This window comes from Diadema antillarum, unplaced genomic scaffold (genome assembly GCF_040938485.1).
Source record: "Diadema antillarum isolate AM-2024a unplaced genomic scaffold, OU_Dant_1.0 scf00000031, whole genome shotgun sequence".
Lineage (NCBI taxonomy): Eukaryota > Metazoa > Echinodermata > Echinoidea > Diadematoida > Diadematidae > Diadema > Diadema antillarum.
This window is the reverse complement of record NW_027270920.1, coordinates 682,501-694,826: the sequence shown is the minus strand read 5'-3', so window position 1 is coordinate 694,826 and position 12,326 is coordinate 682,501. Positions and strand designations below refer to the sequence as shown.

Sequence of the window (12,326 nt, the reverse complement as noted above, 5' to 3'; positions counted from 1 at the left end):
GCCTTTGTCATAAAAAATAAAAGAAAAAACTTTCTAGAGAAACTCAAAGCTGCCCAACTGCTCCTATCAGAATTTTTATCATAATATCACACATTCTTTGTCAGTCATCTTTTTTTTTGTTCATTCAGCCTCAAGCTCATCAAAATACATGAACAGATACTTTCCGTTGAGAGTGTTCAGCAGATCTGTTGTGTTTATGTAAAGGATTAACTGTATGAAATATGCAAACTTTGAGAATGAAAAAAAAAATCTTAATTTTTCAGTATGATGATTCTGTCAAATAGTCAGCTGAGAAATTAGTCCCTGCAGCACAAGGGCAAAGTTCTGCAGATGGAAATGTAAATTATTAACATCTGTGATCAAAATGTGAACATGAGCGACAACCATGTAGCGGGAGGGTTTCAAAGGGTGTATTAAAATGCGTAAACACAAGTTTAGCACAATCCATTCTAGCAACACCGTGTTCTGCACAATCTGGGTCAGCAGTGTACAACGTGAAGTGGTCCTCGCACAGCCAAATGTACCGTATCTACTGTGTGATGACAGCTCGACAGCTGAATCTACTGAACTTCTACTGAGCACTAGTGAGTAATTTACCTTATGTGTGTTTTGGCGCCCTTAAGTGTTTATAATGCTTTGATAAAGCAATAAACAGATTTGTTGGGAAACTGAGGTGAGTTGAAACATCACCCACTTTCTGGTAAGGACTCGTTGCGAGACGTCTTCTTCATTCAGTTGGATCGACGGCCCTCGCTGTTGTCAGTTTATCGCCGGCTGCAGCATCGCCCCTGGCCCCGCGGCTCAGGCGTAATTTCTCGTAGGTCTTCGCTTGGTACCAGGTACAGGTAATCGTGCGGCTTGTGTCCCATTTTCTGATCATTTTGACTACCGGTACTGCATGCATGGGCCACATATTTAGCGAATCTAGTAGCAAATTGGGACTTCCTGACAGTTTCGCGAGTGGTTTGATTCATGACCGCGGTGGAGCACACTGTGAACAGTAAAGTGGAGAACGAGTGTCACCTTTCATTTACCATTTATTTAGGCTTTACTACCTAGGTGCCTAGCTCCGGAGACGCTGCACGTTGGGGCTGCTCGCAGTTAGGCTGCGTTCACATAGAAGTATACTATTCGGGTATTCGGGGCTCGTTTTCGAGGGCACGCGAATAGCTTGAATCGAACGATAGGATTTCCTAACACCGGTTCACATATACAATTGTAGGAGGGCACTATTCGAAAGTATCAAATACAAAGCATAGAATAGTATAGCATAGTGGGAATTGAGCTTGTTTGATTGTCTTGCAGCGTATACCGTCTCTTGTTTATGAAATAATGACAATTTTGGTCTGGATTTGCCCTTTAGCAAAAATAAGCATGTATAGACTGACATTCTGATGCAGTTTTGAAATTGTTAATAAGATTTGCTGGGATGTGGAGGAGGAAGAAATCCTCACTGCATGGGATGATGACTTGACGGTGTGGGTACGGGTGATGGTGTACTGGGTGCCCGAATAGCGAATAGTGAATACCGAATACCGTATACTTCTATGTGAACGCAGCCTTAGGCTTTACCCTAAGCCTAACCGCAGCAGTGATCCCAAATACTTACCGTTACTGTGTACAGCGCCCCGCGCCGGGGTTAGCTTTACCCTGACCGCAGCAGCAGCGACCCCAACACGTACTGTTACTGGTTACAGTAGACAGAAAGATCCGTCTGTCCGGAGGAGTCTTTTATTTTTTTGATGTTATCGCTTTTCCGTGAAGCCAGATGCAGTCTCCGCGGAACATTTCCCCGATGACCAGATACAGACTGATCTTTCGGTCAATGGTTACAGCACCCCGCGCCGGGGTTAGCTTTACCCTAACTGCGACCAGCCCCGGGGTTATAGGCTTTACCTGAGATTCCGGAAGAATGCTGTTGAATTTACTCTGTTTATGTAGTGTAGTGTTGTCAGTAACCCCTGCGCGTGGTGCTGCGGTTATGCTGTCAGTAGCCCGACCAGACGCTGTGTGACTGGGCTGTGCATAGTTATGTTGTCAGTATGTCACAGCAGTCGGGCTTACTTCCAAGTTCCAGTTCTTGCTCTTGTGATTCAGTCTCATCATTTCTATTCCTTTCCTTTCTCTCTAGTCTGGGTGTTATTTTCAGTCTGTTTGTCTGGCTCTCTTCCATACATACTCTCAGCATTAATTTTTTGTATCAATAGCACAATAGTCAATACATGTGTATCATGTGGGAAATGTTGGTTTGCCCATGCTTGGTCCAGTCTGATCTTGAAGTTGAAAGTGATCATTGCACTGAAGGGGCATTTACCACATTCTCTGGCAGATAATTCAATTCATTTATTATTCGTGTCATTCATTTCAGGGTCAGAGTCAGTATTTTCCCATGTCTTTAAATTTGCAAATGGCACCTGACTGGCAAATTCATGAAAATATAAACCTTGCAAAATATATAGCTTATGATATACAGTAGGATATAGACTACATCAATGACATACAGTGTACCACTCAATTGGCAATGCAGTGGAACCGCATTCCACTTAACTGCATGTAAAAAAAAAAACAAAAAAACAAAAAAAAAAACTTTGCACTTTTGTTTTGCTGATCCATACATATTGCATGTTAGTACATCAACATTTTGATCAACGAAAAATGTTAGTCTGAAGAAGTTAATAGGTAACTGAACTGCACGATATGAAAAAAAGTGATTTACCGGTAACTGTTAAGATTATGAATGTATTTTTTGTAGTCATTTTAATTTACATGTACCAATAAATTCATGAAGAAAATTTAAAAAAAACCATGCATCACCTAGGCCTGTTGATTTATCAAATGTGTGAATGATGCTGAGATATTGCATAAAGTTTAAAGTTATGAACCTTCTTTTTTCCTTGTTACCATCTGAAGGTAAAGGGTGTTTAAAATATCCAGCAGTGAAGAGTTTGCAATTCTGCAGAGTGTGGACATGGAAGGACAGGAAAAGGTCGCCCCTCGTGCTGAGTTTGATGTGCATGACGAGAACTCTGGTGATCTAGACCACGTTGCCAGTTCCAGTCGAGACTTGCCAGTCCAGAATCAAGCTTCAGAGAATGTTCACAAGTATTTATTTCTGAGTTTTATATTTTTAGCCATGCAAACTCTTATCTTATTCCATGGAAACCAGTTGTAGCTCTTTGGATTACAACAAACCTCTGAGGAGTCTGAAAAAAAAAAAAAATGTGCATCATATACCTATATCATGCACAAAATTGGAAATCAAATTTGTGTAAAGCTAGAATACACGAAAAACAGCCATAATTTTTCTGTGGTGATAGCCCCTGAAAGTATACATATTTCAATCAATCAGATACCGGTATTACACTTATCTCTGTGACAATTTGGCACTTGTGCTTCGCACATTATAACTTCTGCTCTGTAAAGCATCGGTACTGATGTGTTGCAGGTCCTAGCTATACTTGTACATTTTTATGAAAAAAATCAAGATTCCATGTCAATTGATTAGATGAACACGTGCAGGCATTGCATATCACTATAGTTCAAGACGTATTTTGAAAAAAAATATTGATAGCACGATTATTCGATTGAAAGAATAGGATGATCGACTAGTCTATGTCAAGTCGTTTTTGTTTTTGTCTACTCTTTAAAATTTACATCTAAACTCCAATAGATAAAAATCGGAGTGACAAAAAATTATAATATCTAGCAGAGAGCATGTCTCACGATGTTCTACAAATATAGCAGACGTAATACTCAGGGTATTGGTACACTTCAAAATGCCCAGTACATATTGATGGAGTGTACTTGATATTTGTATTTTTTATTTATTTACATGTATTTATTTTTTAATGACCAGATCTGAACCAGGTGGTGCCGTGCTGATGGAAGATGATGGGTCAGAGGCCAGGCGAATGCCCCAGGAGAGTGAGGGTGGGGAGGGGGAGAGCGGTCTGCAGGAAGGTGAACTGAAGGCAGAGGAGACTGAAGGTGATGGGGCTGACAGACAGGTAGTGACCGGTCCCAGGCTTCCATCGGTCAACTGTCCAGAGAAAATTGTGAGTGTGAACATGGGAGCGGGTCAGTCTCTTTCGATTGCCATACATCAGCCGTATGCATTCATTTTATATACAACATACAATACATAATATGAATAACGGTAAAAGGGAAACCAAAGACGGCGTATAGTCAGCCACATTCATTCATTTTAGCAGTCAGGGACTTACCTGTCCATATGCGACATATACACCCAGGAATCCACAATTTCTCAAGCACACTTCAACTACTCTCTGCTCTCTATTAAAGTGGAATGCTGGGGGGGGGGGGGGGGGGAGGGGGACAGGTGTATAGATGCTGGGGAAACTTTTACATTTCTTCAGTGTTGATATCTTATCGAATGAAATGTCATACAAAATAATGAGCATGGAAATCATTGTGTGCCAGTATGTTCCATTTGTGTACCTTTTGTTTCCTTTTTTATTTGGATGAGTTATCATGTTGGCATAGACCTACTAATTCCAGTGTTTCCCATTTGATCAGTTAAAAAGTTAATAACCATCAATGAACATCATTTTTTTCTTCTTCCAGTACAAACATCCTTCTGCTGGAAGACAGTGCTCAATATCTTTATCAAAAAGTAATTTGTCAATTGTTAATTCAGTTTGCTTTCAGCTGTCAATACAATTGCTCATTTTAAGTCACTAATGGAAGAGAATGAACTTTGCTTATTCCTAGGAATTCATTCTGGGAAGAGAATCTTTTAGTTTGAAATTAAGAATCAAACATACCATACATGCATACCTTCCTTCTTCTATCCAGATTATATGCATCGATCTCGCAAGTGAAGTCAACAAGGTCCCCTTTTTGCAACGAGATGGGTAGGTAGATTGCTGTCGTTGTAATATTCTGTCTTGGCAAATGGTAATGCATGGAAGGGGGTGTCTATAGCAATTGTTAAGTCACAACTAGATACATATTAATTTATTTTGAAACATTTTTATTGTGTATTGCATATCTACTGTGTTTTGCATAAAACATTTAGAAGGGGTAGTCTGTGGACTCGAATCAAATTAAAATGAGTGTACTGTTAGAAGAGATAGAGATGATTGAGCGTTCCTGCAGCCTAGGATTTGTGTAGGTACAAATTAGCTGAATTTAAGTGTTCGGTTGGCTAAATTTTCAAATTCATTTGTATACTTTATCATGCACTCTGGTTGTGTCCATTTTTATATATCTGTCAGGACAAAGCATCTGCCCATTGAACTTGTGAAGAGAGCGCTGAGCCTGTTTGTGCGAACAAAGAGCAACATAAGCCCAGCTCACCAGTTTGCCCTGGTTGTGCTACAGGAAACCGCTGTGTGGGTAAGAGTGATGCTATGAATAGTAATAATGATATTTATAATGATAATGATAATAATAATAATAATAATGATAATGATAATAATAATAATAATAATATTTATAATGATAATGATAATAATAATAATAATAATAATAATGATAATGATAATAATAATAATGATAACGATGATAATGATAATAATAATAATAATAATAGTAGTAATAATAATAATAATAATTATTATTATTATTATTATTATTATTATTATTATTATTATTATAATGATAATTATAATGATGATGATAATAATAATAGTAGTAATAATAATAATAATAACAATAATGATAATAATAATAATAACAATAATGATGATAATAATAATAATAATAATAAAGAGACTCTCAAGTGCTTATTCTACCTAAAAAGATACTCATGGTGCTGAGTAAACCAGAATATTGCATTGGTTTCTCTTTTCCGTCAGAAAGAAGTGACATCATAATGGCTCTTACAACTTTCTACTGATGGTGCAGATGCAAATCCCAAGACAGGAAAATAAAAGAGCTACATTTTCGACATTTGAGCTTGATGTGCTCGGAATTCTGTGATTAAAGGGATTGTATAGTATTGGTTGAGATGAGGATTGGGCTTTTAAATTTTTGCAAGATACCAAGAAACCACTTAAAAAATACTAAAGGACATGCCATTCTAGAGTTTATTTAATGAAAATCGATTATGGAGTGACTGAGACATCCAAAAACAAAGTAAAACAAAGAAATTGTAATAAAAGGTGGGTCCCACCTTTTATTAGAATTGCTCTGTGTTGGATATCTCAGCCATTTCAAAACCAATTTTCATCAAATGTTGCAAAATTTGCAAAAATTAAACCCTCATGAAAACAAGGGCTTATAGAGTATATCATTACAGAACCCAGTTCATGCTGTTCAAAATTCTTTATTTTGTTCTTCTTTTATTTGATTACCACAGTATTGACATTTATACATTATGTAAGACAAAGAAATATGATGTCACATACTTCTCTCTTTTATATGTGTGTACAATTATGTGCATGTGTATAGTATAACCTTTTAGTGGGTAAATTTTGGGTGGATTTTGAGTGACTTTCTGAGTGATATGCTCAAAGTAGCATCACCGCTGTATTATCTGCGATTATATTAACTTACAATACATTTTGTTTCACTTGGATTTTCAGCTGCAGGATTTTACTTCTGATGTTGAAGATTTTTTGAACGTCATGTTTGATCTGACCAATGAGACTCAAGACTGTGAATCATGTGACCTCTCGTCATTATTCAAGACCATGTAAGCCAATGATCTGCTTTTCTGTAATTCATTGATGTATAGGCTTTTCTGTTTACATTACATCCATTCACTCAGGCAGTGCTTGTTTATGTCCACGACTGAATGAAACCACAGAGCAAGGAGTCACTGGTGTCAGATCAGCTATGATTGTATTTTTTTTATTGGATAGAATGATTGTGACTTTGCAATGTATTTAAGCTGTTGAGGACAAGTCCTTTTATAGTATGTACTCGGGCAAGTGTCTATGAGAAATATGTGTTGTAGCAAATTCATCCCATCCTAAACAGATTATTTGGCCTGCAAATCAATACATGTATTGATTTTATCAATGAGTATTGAGCTTTTCTTGAAGTAGCTTGTAAGTTCAGCATTATCAGTTTGATGTATAGTTTCAGCCATTCCATGATGTCCTTTCATTGTTGTTGTTTTTTTTTAAGATTTTGTTATGCAGAAGAGATCACAATGGAATCCATGTTTATGCAGAATTTGAATATGATAGTCATGAGGTTAATTTGATTTGATTTGATTTGATTTGATTTGATTTGATTTGATTGCAGAGCATCTCAAGTGGAGCTGCCAGAGATAGAAGATGTTGAGGTCTTGCCTCCACCATACATCGTCAGAACACTCTTCTTCTATGGCCGGTCAGCCCACATTCCAGAGTTTACCAGTGGCAGGGAGGTAAGTTCACCCACATTGCACCAGTACTTGATTGAGTTTCACCCCAACTAACTACAAGTCAGTTGATGGCAACTCTATCTGCCAGTGTTTTGTGTATATCTGTTGGAAAAAGAGACTGTAACTCCTCAAGAGCATCTGACCTATTCATAGCTATATGAATGACACAACAATTGTAGATACAACTCTAGTCCCACTGATATCACCCCCCCCCCCCCCTTTCATTTTTAAGAACATAGAACTGGCCAGATGACAGGATTGGTTATGCAATGTTTTGCCATGTACTGTAAATGCAGAAATTTTTGCAATACACACATTTTCACATATTTTGCACTACTTCTGGTTAGTGCAAATTCTAAAATCCACAAAAATATTTTCACAATTTCTCTGCACACTCTGAGGACTCTGAATGGTTTGACAACTGGGCAGTGCGAATTCAACAACCCGCGAATATGGTTTTAAGCTGCTCGGCGCAGAAATGTATTCATGTGAAAATATTGCTGTTTACAGTGTTTATCAAAACTCAATCTTGAAATTTAACATGTATGTTTTGTGTGTAATTGGCATTTATGTGTGATTACTTGCTGGCAGCACCAACATTTGGGTCTTTCAGCTGTGTAACCTTTCACTATAGAATTTGATCATGCTCTTTGTGATGTTTGGTAGGTTCGTGTAGTGCATTCCATGTACATGGATGACCGAATCATGAACGGACTTTTAATAGGAATATAAAATCAACCTACAGGCACAGCCTAAAAGCCAGATCAGTACACTGTATTTATTTCACCACAATATTAACATAAGCTCAACAAAAATCATTTTTATTCTCTCTGTAGGAGCAGCTGGCCCTCTCCAGCTCGCCCTATTTCTTTTTTGACGTCTTCTATCTCCACGAGCCTCCCTCGGAAGACAACTGCTGCAAGGTGAGAGGGAGAAAAAAAAAGAAAGAAGATTATTGAGTATCTGATAGTAGAAAGCACAAGGATTATTTGCATGGATGTTCTTTATTCAATCTTCTGTTTTCATCATGGCATTGTTTTATGAAGATATGGTGCTGGTGACACTACACAATAATTTACACTACTACCTTGGCAATGGAATCCTACAAGCCACTTACCTGATACTCTTCATGCACTTTGCTCTATACACCTCTGAAGCATCATGTGATGTCAGAGACTCCAACCCTAAGCACCTACTGATCTGGAGATTCTCCCGCCTGAACCCCTAGCAAACGGGAGACTCCAACTTGATGTGCGCGAAACGCACATCACAAGTGCAAATAGCGAAGTTCCTTGTAACCGGGGTCTAGGGTTCTAGATGCTCTTTCTGGCTATCTAAGGCTTATTCTTCAACATACTATGGCAATTAGTAAGAAATCATTTCAAGCGGGAGACACAGAGCCAGGGCAGGAGAAATTAAATCTCAAGCGGGAGAATGGAGATTTTGCAAACATTGGCTTTCAGTGGGAGATCTCCCGTCGAAAGTGGGAGAGTTGGAGTCGCTGTGATGTTGACAGTAAGAATGGTAGAAGTGTGTGGGTCGTGCCTAACTTTGTGATTGACACCACCTGTTGGTGAATTTTGTTTTGCTCACAGGACATTTATGATGTGTTTCTGGACCTGGACAAAAACAACACGTCCTACATCCACGAGGTCGGGCGTAACACCACCCAGCTGTATAACAAGATGGCGGCTCTTGTGGCCCACCCTCTGCAGAGGCCTGAGCAGATCTTCAGCTCCTACTCCCTTGATCCCGAACAGTGAGGGCCGCCTTGCACACCACCCTCGTGTGGGTAGGAGGGGACAGTTGGAATCTGTGCTGAGAAATAAAGAGGAGTTGATGACGATGCAGAAATGGTGTCATTGCTTGGAGATCAGATGGACGTGTCAGGAGAGACTCAGTGATTCTGAATGTTGGCAGGAGAGTCAGCAGCATCTATTGTGGAGAAAAAAAAATGGAGGAAGAATACAAGATGTATTCTTTTGCTTCTCATTTACATCTCATTATCTCTGAACTCTCTTGCAAGGGATGAATTGTCACATTGTATTGGAGGACATTTTGTTGCCGGGAGACAGACTGCTTCGTCAGAAGTATTTTAAAAGTAAACTGTTGAGTGTAAGGAGATACACATTCTTGCCATGTGGGAAGCTGACACAAGGAATGTTGGAGATGTAGTCAGAGAAGAAAACTACTGAAAATGCAACAAGTGAAGAGCTAGGTGCTGATCTGTTGATGTAAATGAAAATGGAGGTGGTTTGGAAGGAAGGTACTGCCGATGTGCTGTTTATGCCTTCCAACCAACAGGAAATTATGTACACTGGATTAGTGATCATGCACCCAATGTATGGTAAATCCTGCATAGAGTTTTGTCCTTGTCTGTACATGGCAAATTACATGTAGAGTGTTTCAGATATGGAAATGTGTTGCAAATTCTGATTTAAACATTAGTGTTTAGGTGACTGAGTGTTCCAGCTAGAGAGAAATCATAAGGTGGGGAAAACTAGTTGAGTTGATGCATAGATAGAGAAAGAAAGGAAGATGTGGGGAGAGACACGGGCGAGAGAGAGAGAAGAGAGAATGAACCCATTATGGAATTTCAGTCATTACAAAAGAAGTCCATGAAAGTGATATTTAATAGATGTCTGTGGATGGGTTTGGATTTGAATAAATCTTGTATAAAGGCTTCTTTATTGAGAAAGAAAAATAAATAGAAAGAAATGGAAGAAAAATATCATACCCTAGCAAGCCAGAGTACTGTATACAATGTAGGTCTATGCCAAACTGATACAATACTCTCTGCTTAATCAGGTAAGAAATGCTCTACCAGACACTACCTGATTAACTTGTTGAGGACGGACTAATTTTGCTACAACATGCATTCCCCATAGACACCTGCCCAAATATACTCCGGACTTGTCCTCAATGGGTTAAGTGGAGACTATTGCATTTGCAAATGACTCCCTTGACTGCTGGGGAAAATATATTTTCCTTTGATGGATATGTTACCCTTCCCAGCATTTGGATGTCACCTGTTGTACACTACCATTATTGGCACCAAAATGATTGAAGATGCCACTTAGGAATGTTGTGGGACCCACAATTGAAATTATAATTTTGCCACATAGTATTGCACAATCACAAGACCTTTGCAGGCTGACAGGAAAATGATGAGCTCTTAAAGCTTTATGCTGTAAACCCTTACATCATGTTCCATAAAAATATGAGTCCTGCATATTGCTAGTATTGAAAGCCATATCTCTTTTTGTGGAAGTGGTCTGTCTGAATATGGTATCTGGAACAAGATGGAGTATGTTATATTCTCTTTTTTTTCACTCTGGTTTTGTACTTTGTGAATTCTAGAGTGAACTAGTATTTAGACAGAAATGCCATGTATATATTCCAGGGTAGAAAATTGCAGACTTTCTTGAAAAAAAAAAGAGAGGATAATACTTTATTTCATTACTGTAGTTCTCAGCAGCAAATTTAACCACTCACTTATATGAGATACCTTATCAGTGCACTTCTGTTAACCCGTGTCTGTGGGAAATGGGTAAAGCGGGTGGTATATCAAGGTTTATCTACATGTTAGTATGCTATCATGCTTTTACTGTAAAGCATTTTGCTGATTGCCCCTCTTAGAAATGACATTCGGCTGATGAAATTTTGTCTTATACACTGACATTTCCACAGTAAAAGAGTGCATTTCAGGGATGTCAAGATGTCTTAGTGAGATGTGCATTTCATCACCACCCCATACTGTACAATATTTGTTAACACTTAAATGAGAGTTCACTCTGTCCTAACATTGCTTTAAAGAAGCAATCTGTGTGGATTTTTTTTTTGCCTTGCCAAAAAGAAAGAGTTTGGGGGTAACATCTACAACGCTCTACAGCCATTTATGCAATAGCATATGAAGGTCAATATAATGAATACTCATTAAAGCTTTGTTGTTTCCAACTAAATGACATAATATTGATAAGAAAAGATAACAGCTCTAAAAGTCTAATGAACAATGCATTTTATACCATTACTAGACTTAGTGTGGAACGTACATAACACGGACAGACCAAAATGCTTACTGTGGAAGTGTCTACAGGCATGACTGCTATATGTCCCTTTCACCATTCATATTTGAAAAGCAGTAAAAAATTGTGACCGTTTAACGAAAGTAAAACCAAAGCATTCCAGTGACATTTTTTTACTCTGAAAAGGGACATTTGGACACAATATGAGTAGGCTGTCAGAATATTTACCAACACTAGAAGAATTTCAGCTTTCACACACTTGAGGCACATGTATTTTGTACCTTTACATGTGTGTGTTCGATGGATTAAATGCTATGTGAAAATTGAGAATGTATGACCACAGTCTCTATTTTGTTCTGTATCCTTTTGTGGCCTATTTTGCTGATACATTGATTTAAACTTGTGTTTCTGACTCTTGATCAGTATAAATAAGCACTAATTACCCCTACTCACCCCCCCCCCCCCAAAAAAAAAAAAAACCCAAACAAACAAAAAAACAGAGAGATAGAGAGAGAGAGAGAGAGAAAGAAATGAATGGTATACCATTCTCAATTTGAGAATATCATTCATTTACCCTTCAGTATTTACTATTTGAGATACACATGTACATATTTTGGTTTTGAAAGGTATACTACACACACAACCATTTATTTACCATTAATTTACCACTTATCCACACCATTCATTTACCATTCACCCTTTATTAACCTCATACAATTCAAACTGCCTAATTATTGGACCATCTAATTTGCCTACTACTACCATTTTAGCATACCATTGAACCCTTCAGTATACCGCTCAAAATGTCATGCTTTTGTTTTCCTAACCTATCTTTAACTATTTCACCTATTTTAATCATGCAATTTGGAGTTTGTTTATGCAGTCAAGAGTTCCTTACAATTTCTACAATGGAAAGTTTCAATTTGGCAAGGTCTACAAAACAGCAAATTTCACTGCCATAAAGC

The 12,326-nt window shown here is 38.1% G+C and overlaps 1 protein-coding gene across 1 annotated transcript; it reads left to right on the top strand.

The window, feature by feature from the left end:
• The first annotated feature begins 2,949 nt into the window (after nucleotides 1-2,949).
• On the top strand, nucleotides 2,950-9,290 carry LOC139741625 (BRISC and BRCA1-A complex member 1-like). Its single transcript, XM_071652206.1, has 8 exons — nucleotides 2,950-3,102; nucleotides 3,857-4,055; nucleotides 4,816-4,874; nucleotides 5,238-5,358; nucleotides 6,549-6,658; nucleotides 7,216-7,339; nucleotides 8,173-8,259; nucleotides 8,932-9,290. The coding sequence occupies exons 1-8, from the start codon at nucleotides 2,969-2,971 to the stop codon at nucleotides 9,097-9,099; spliced, it is 1,002 nt and encodes a 333-aa protein (XP_071508307.1). The 5' UTR covers nucleotides 2,950-2,968; the 3' UTR covers nucleotides 9,100-9,290.
• Nucleotides 9,291-12,326: the final 3,036 nt, after the last annotated feature.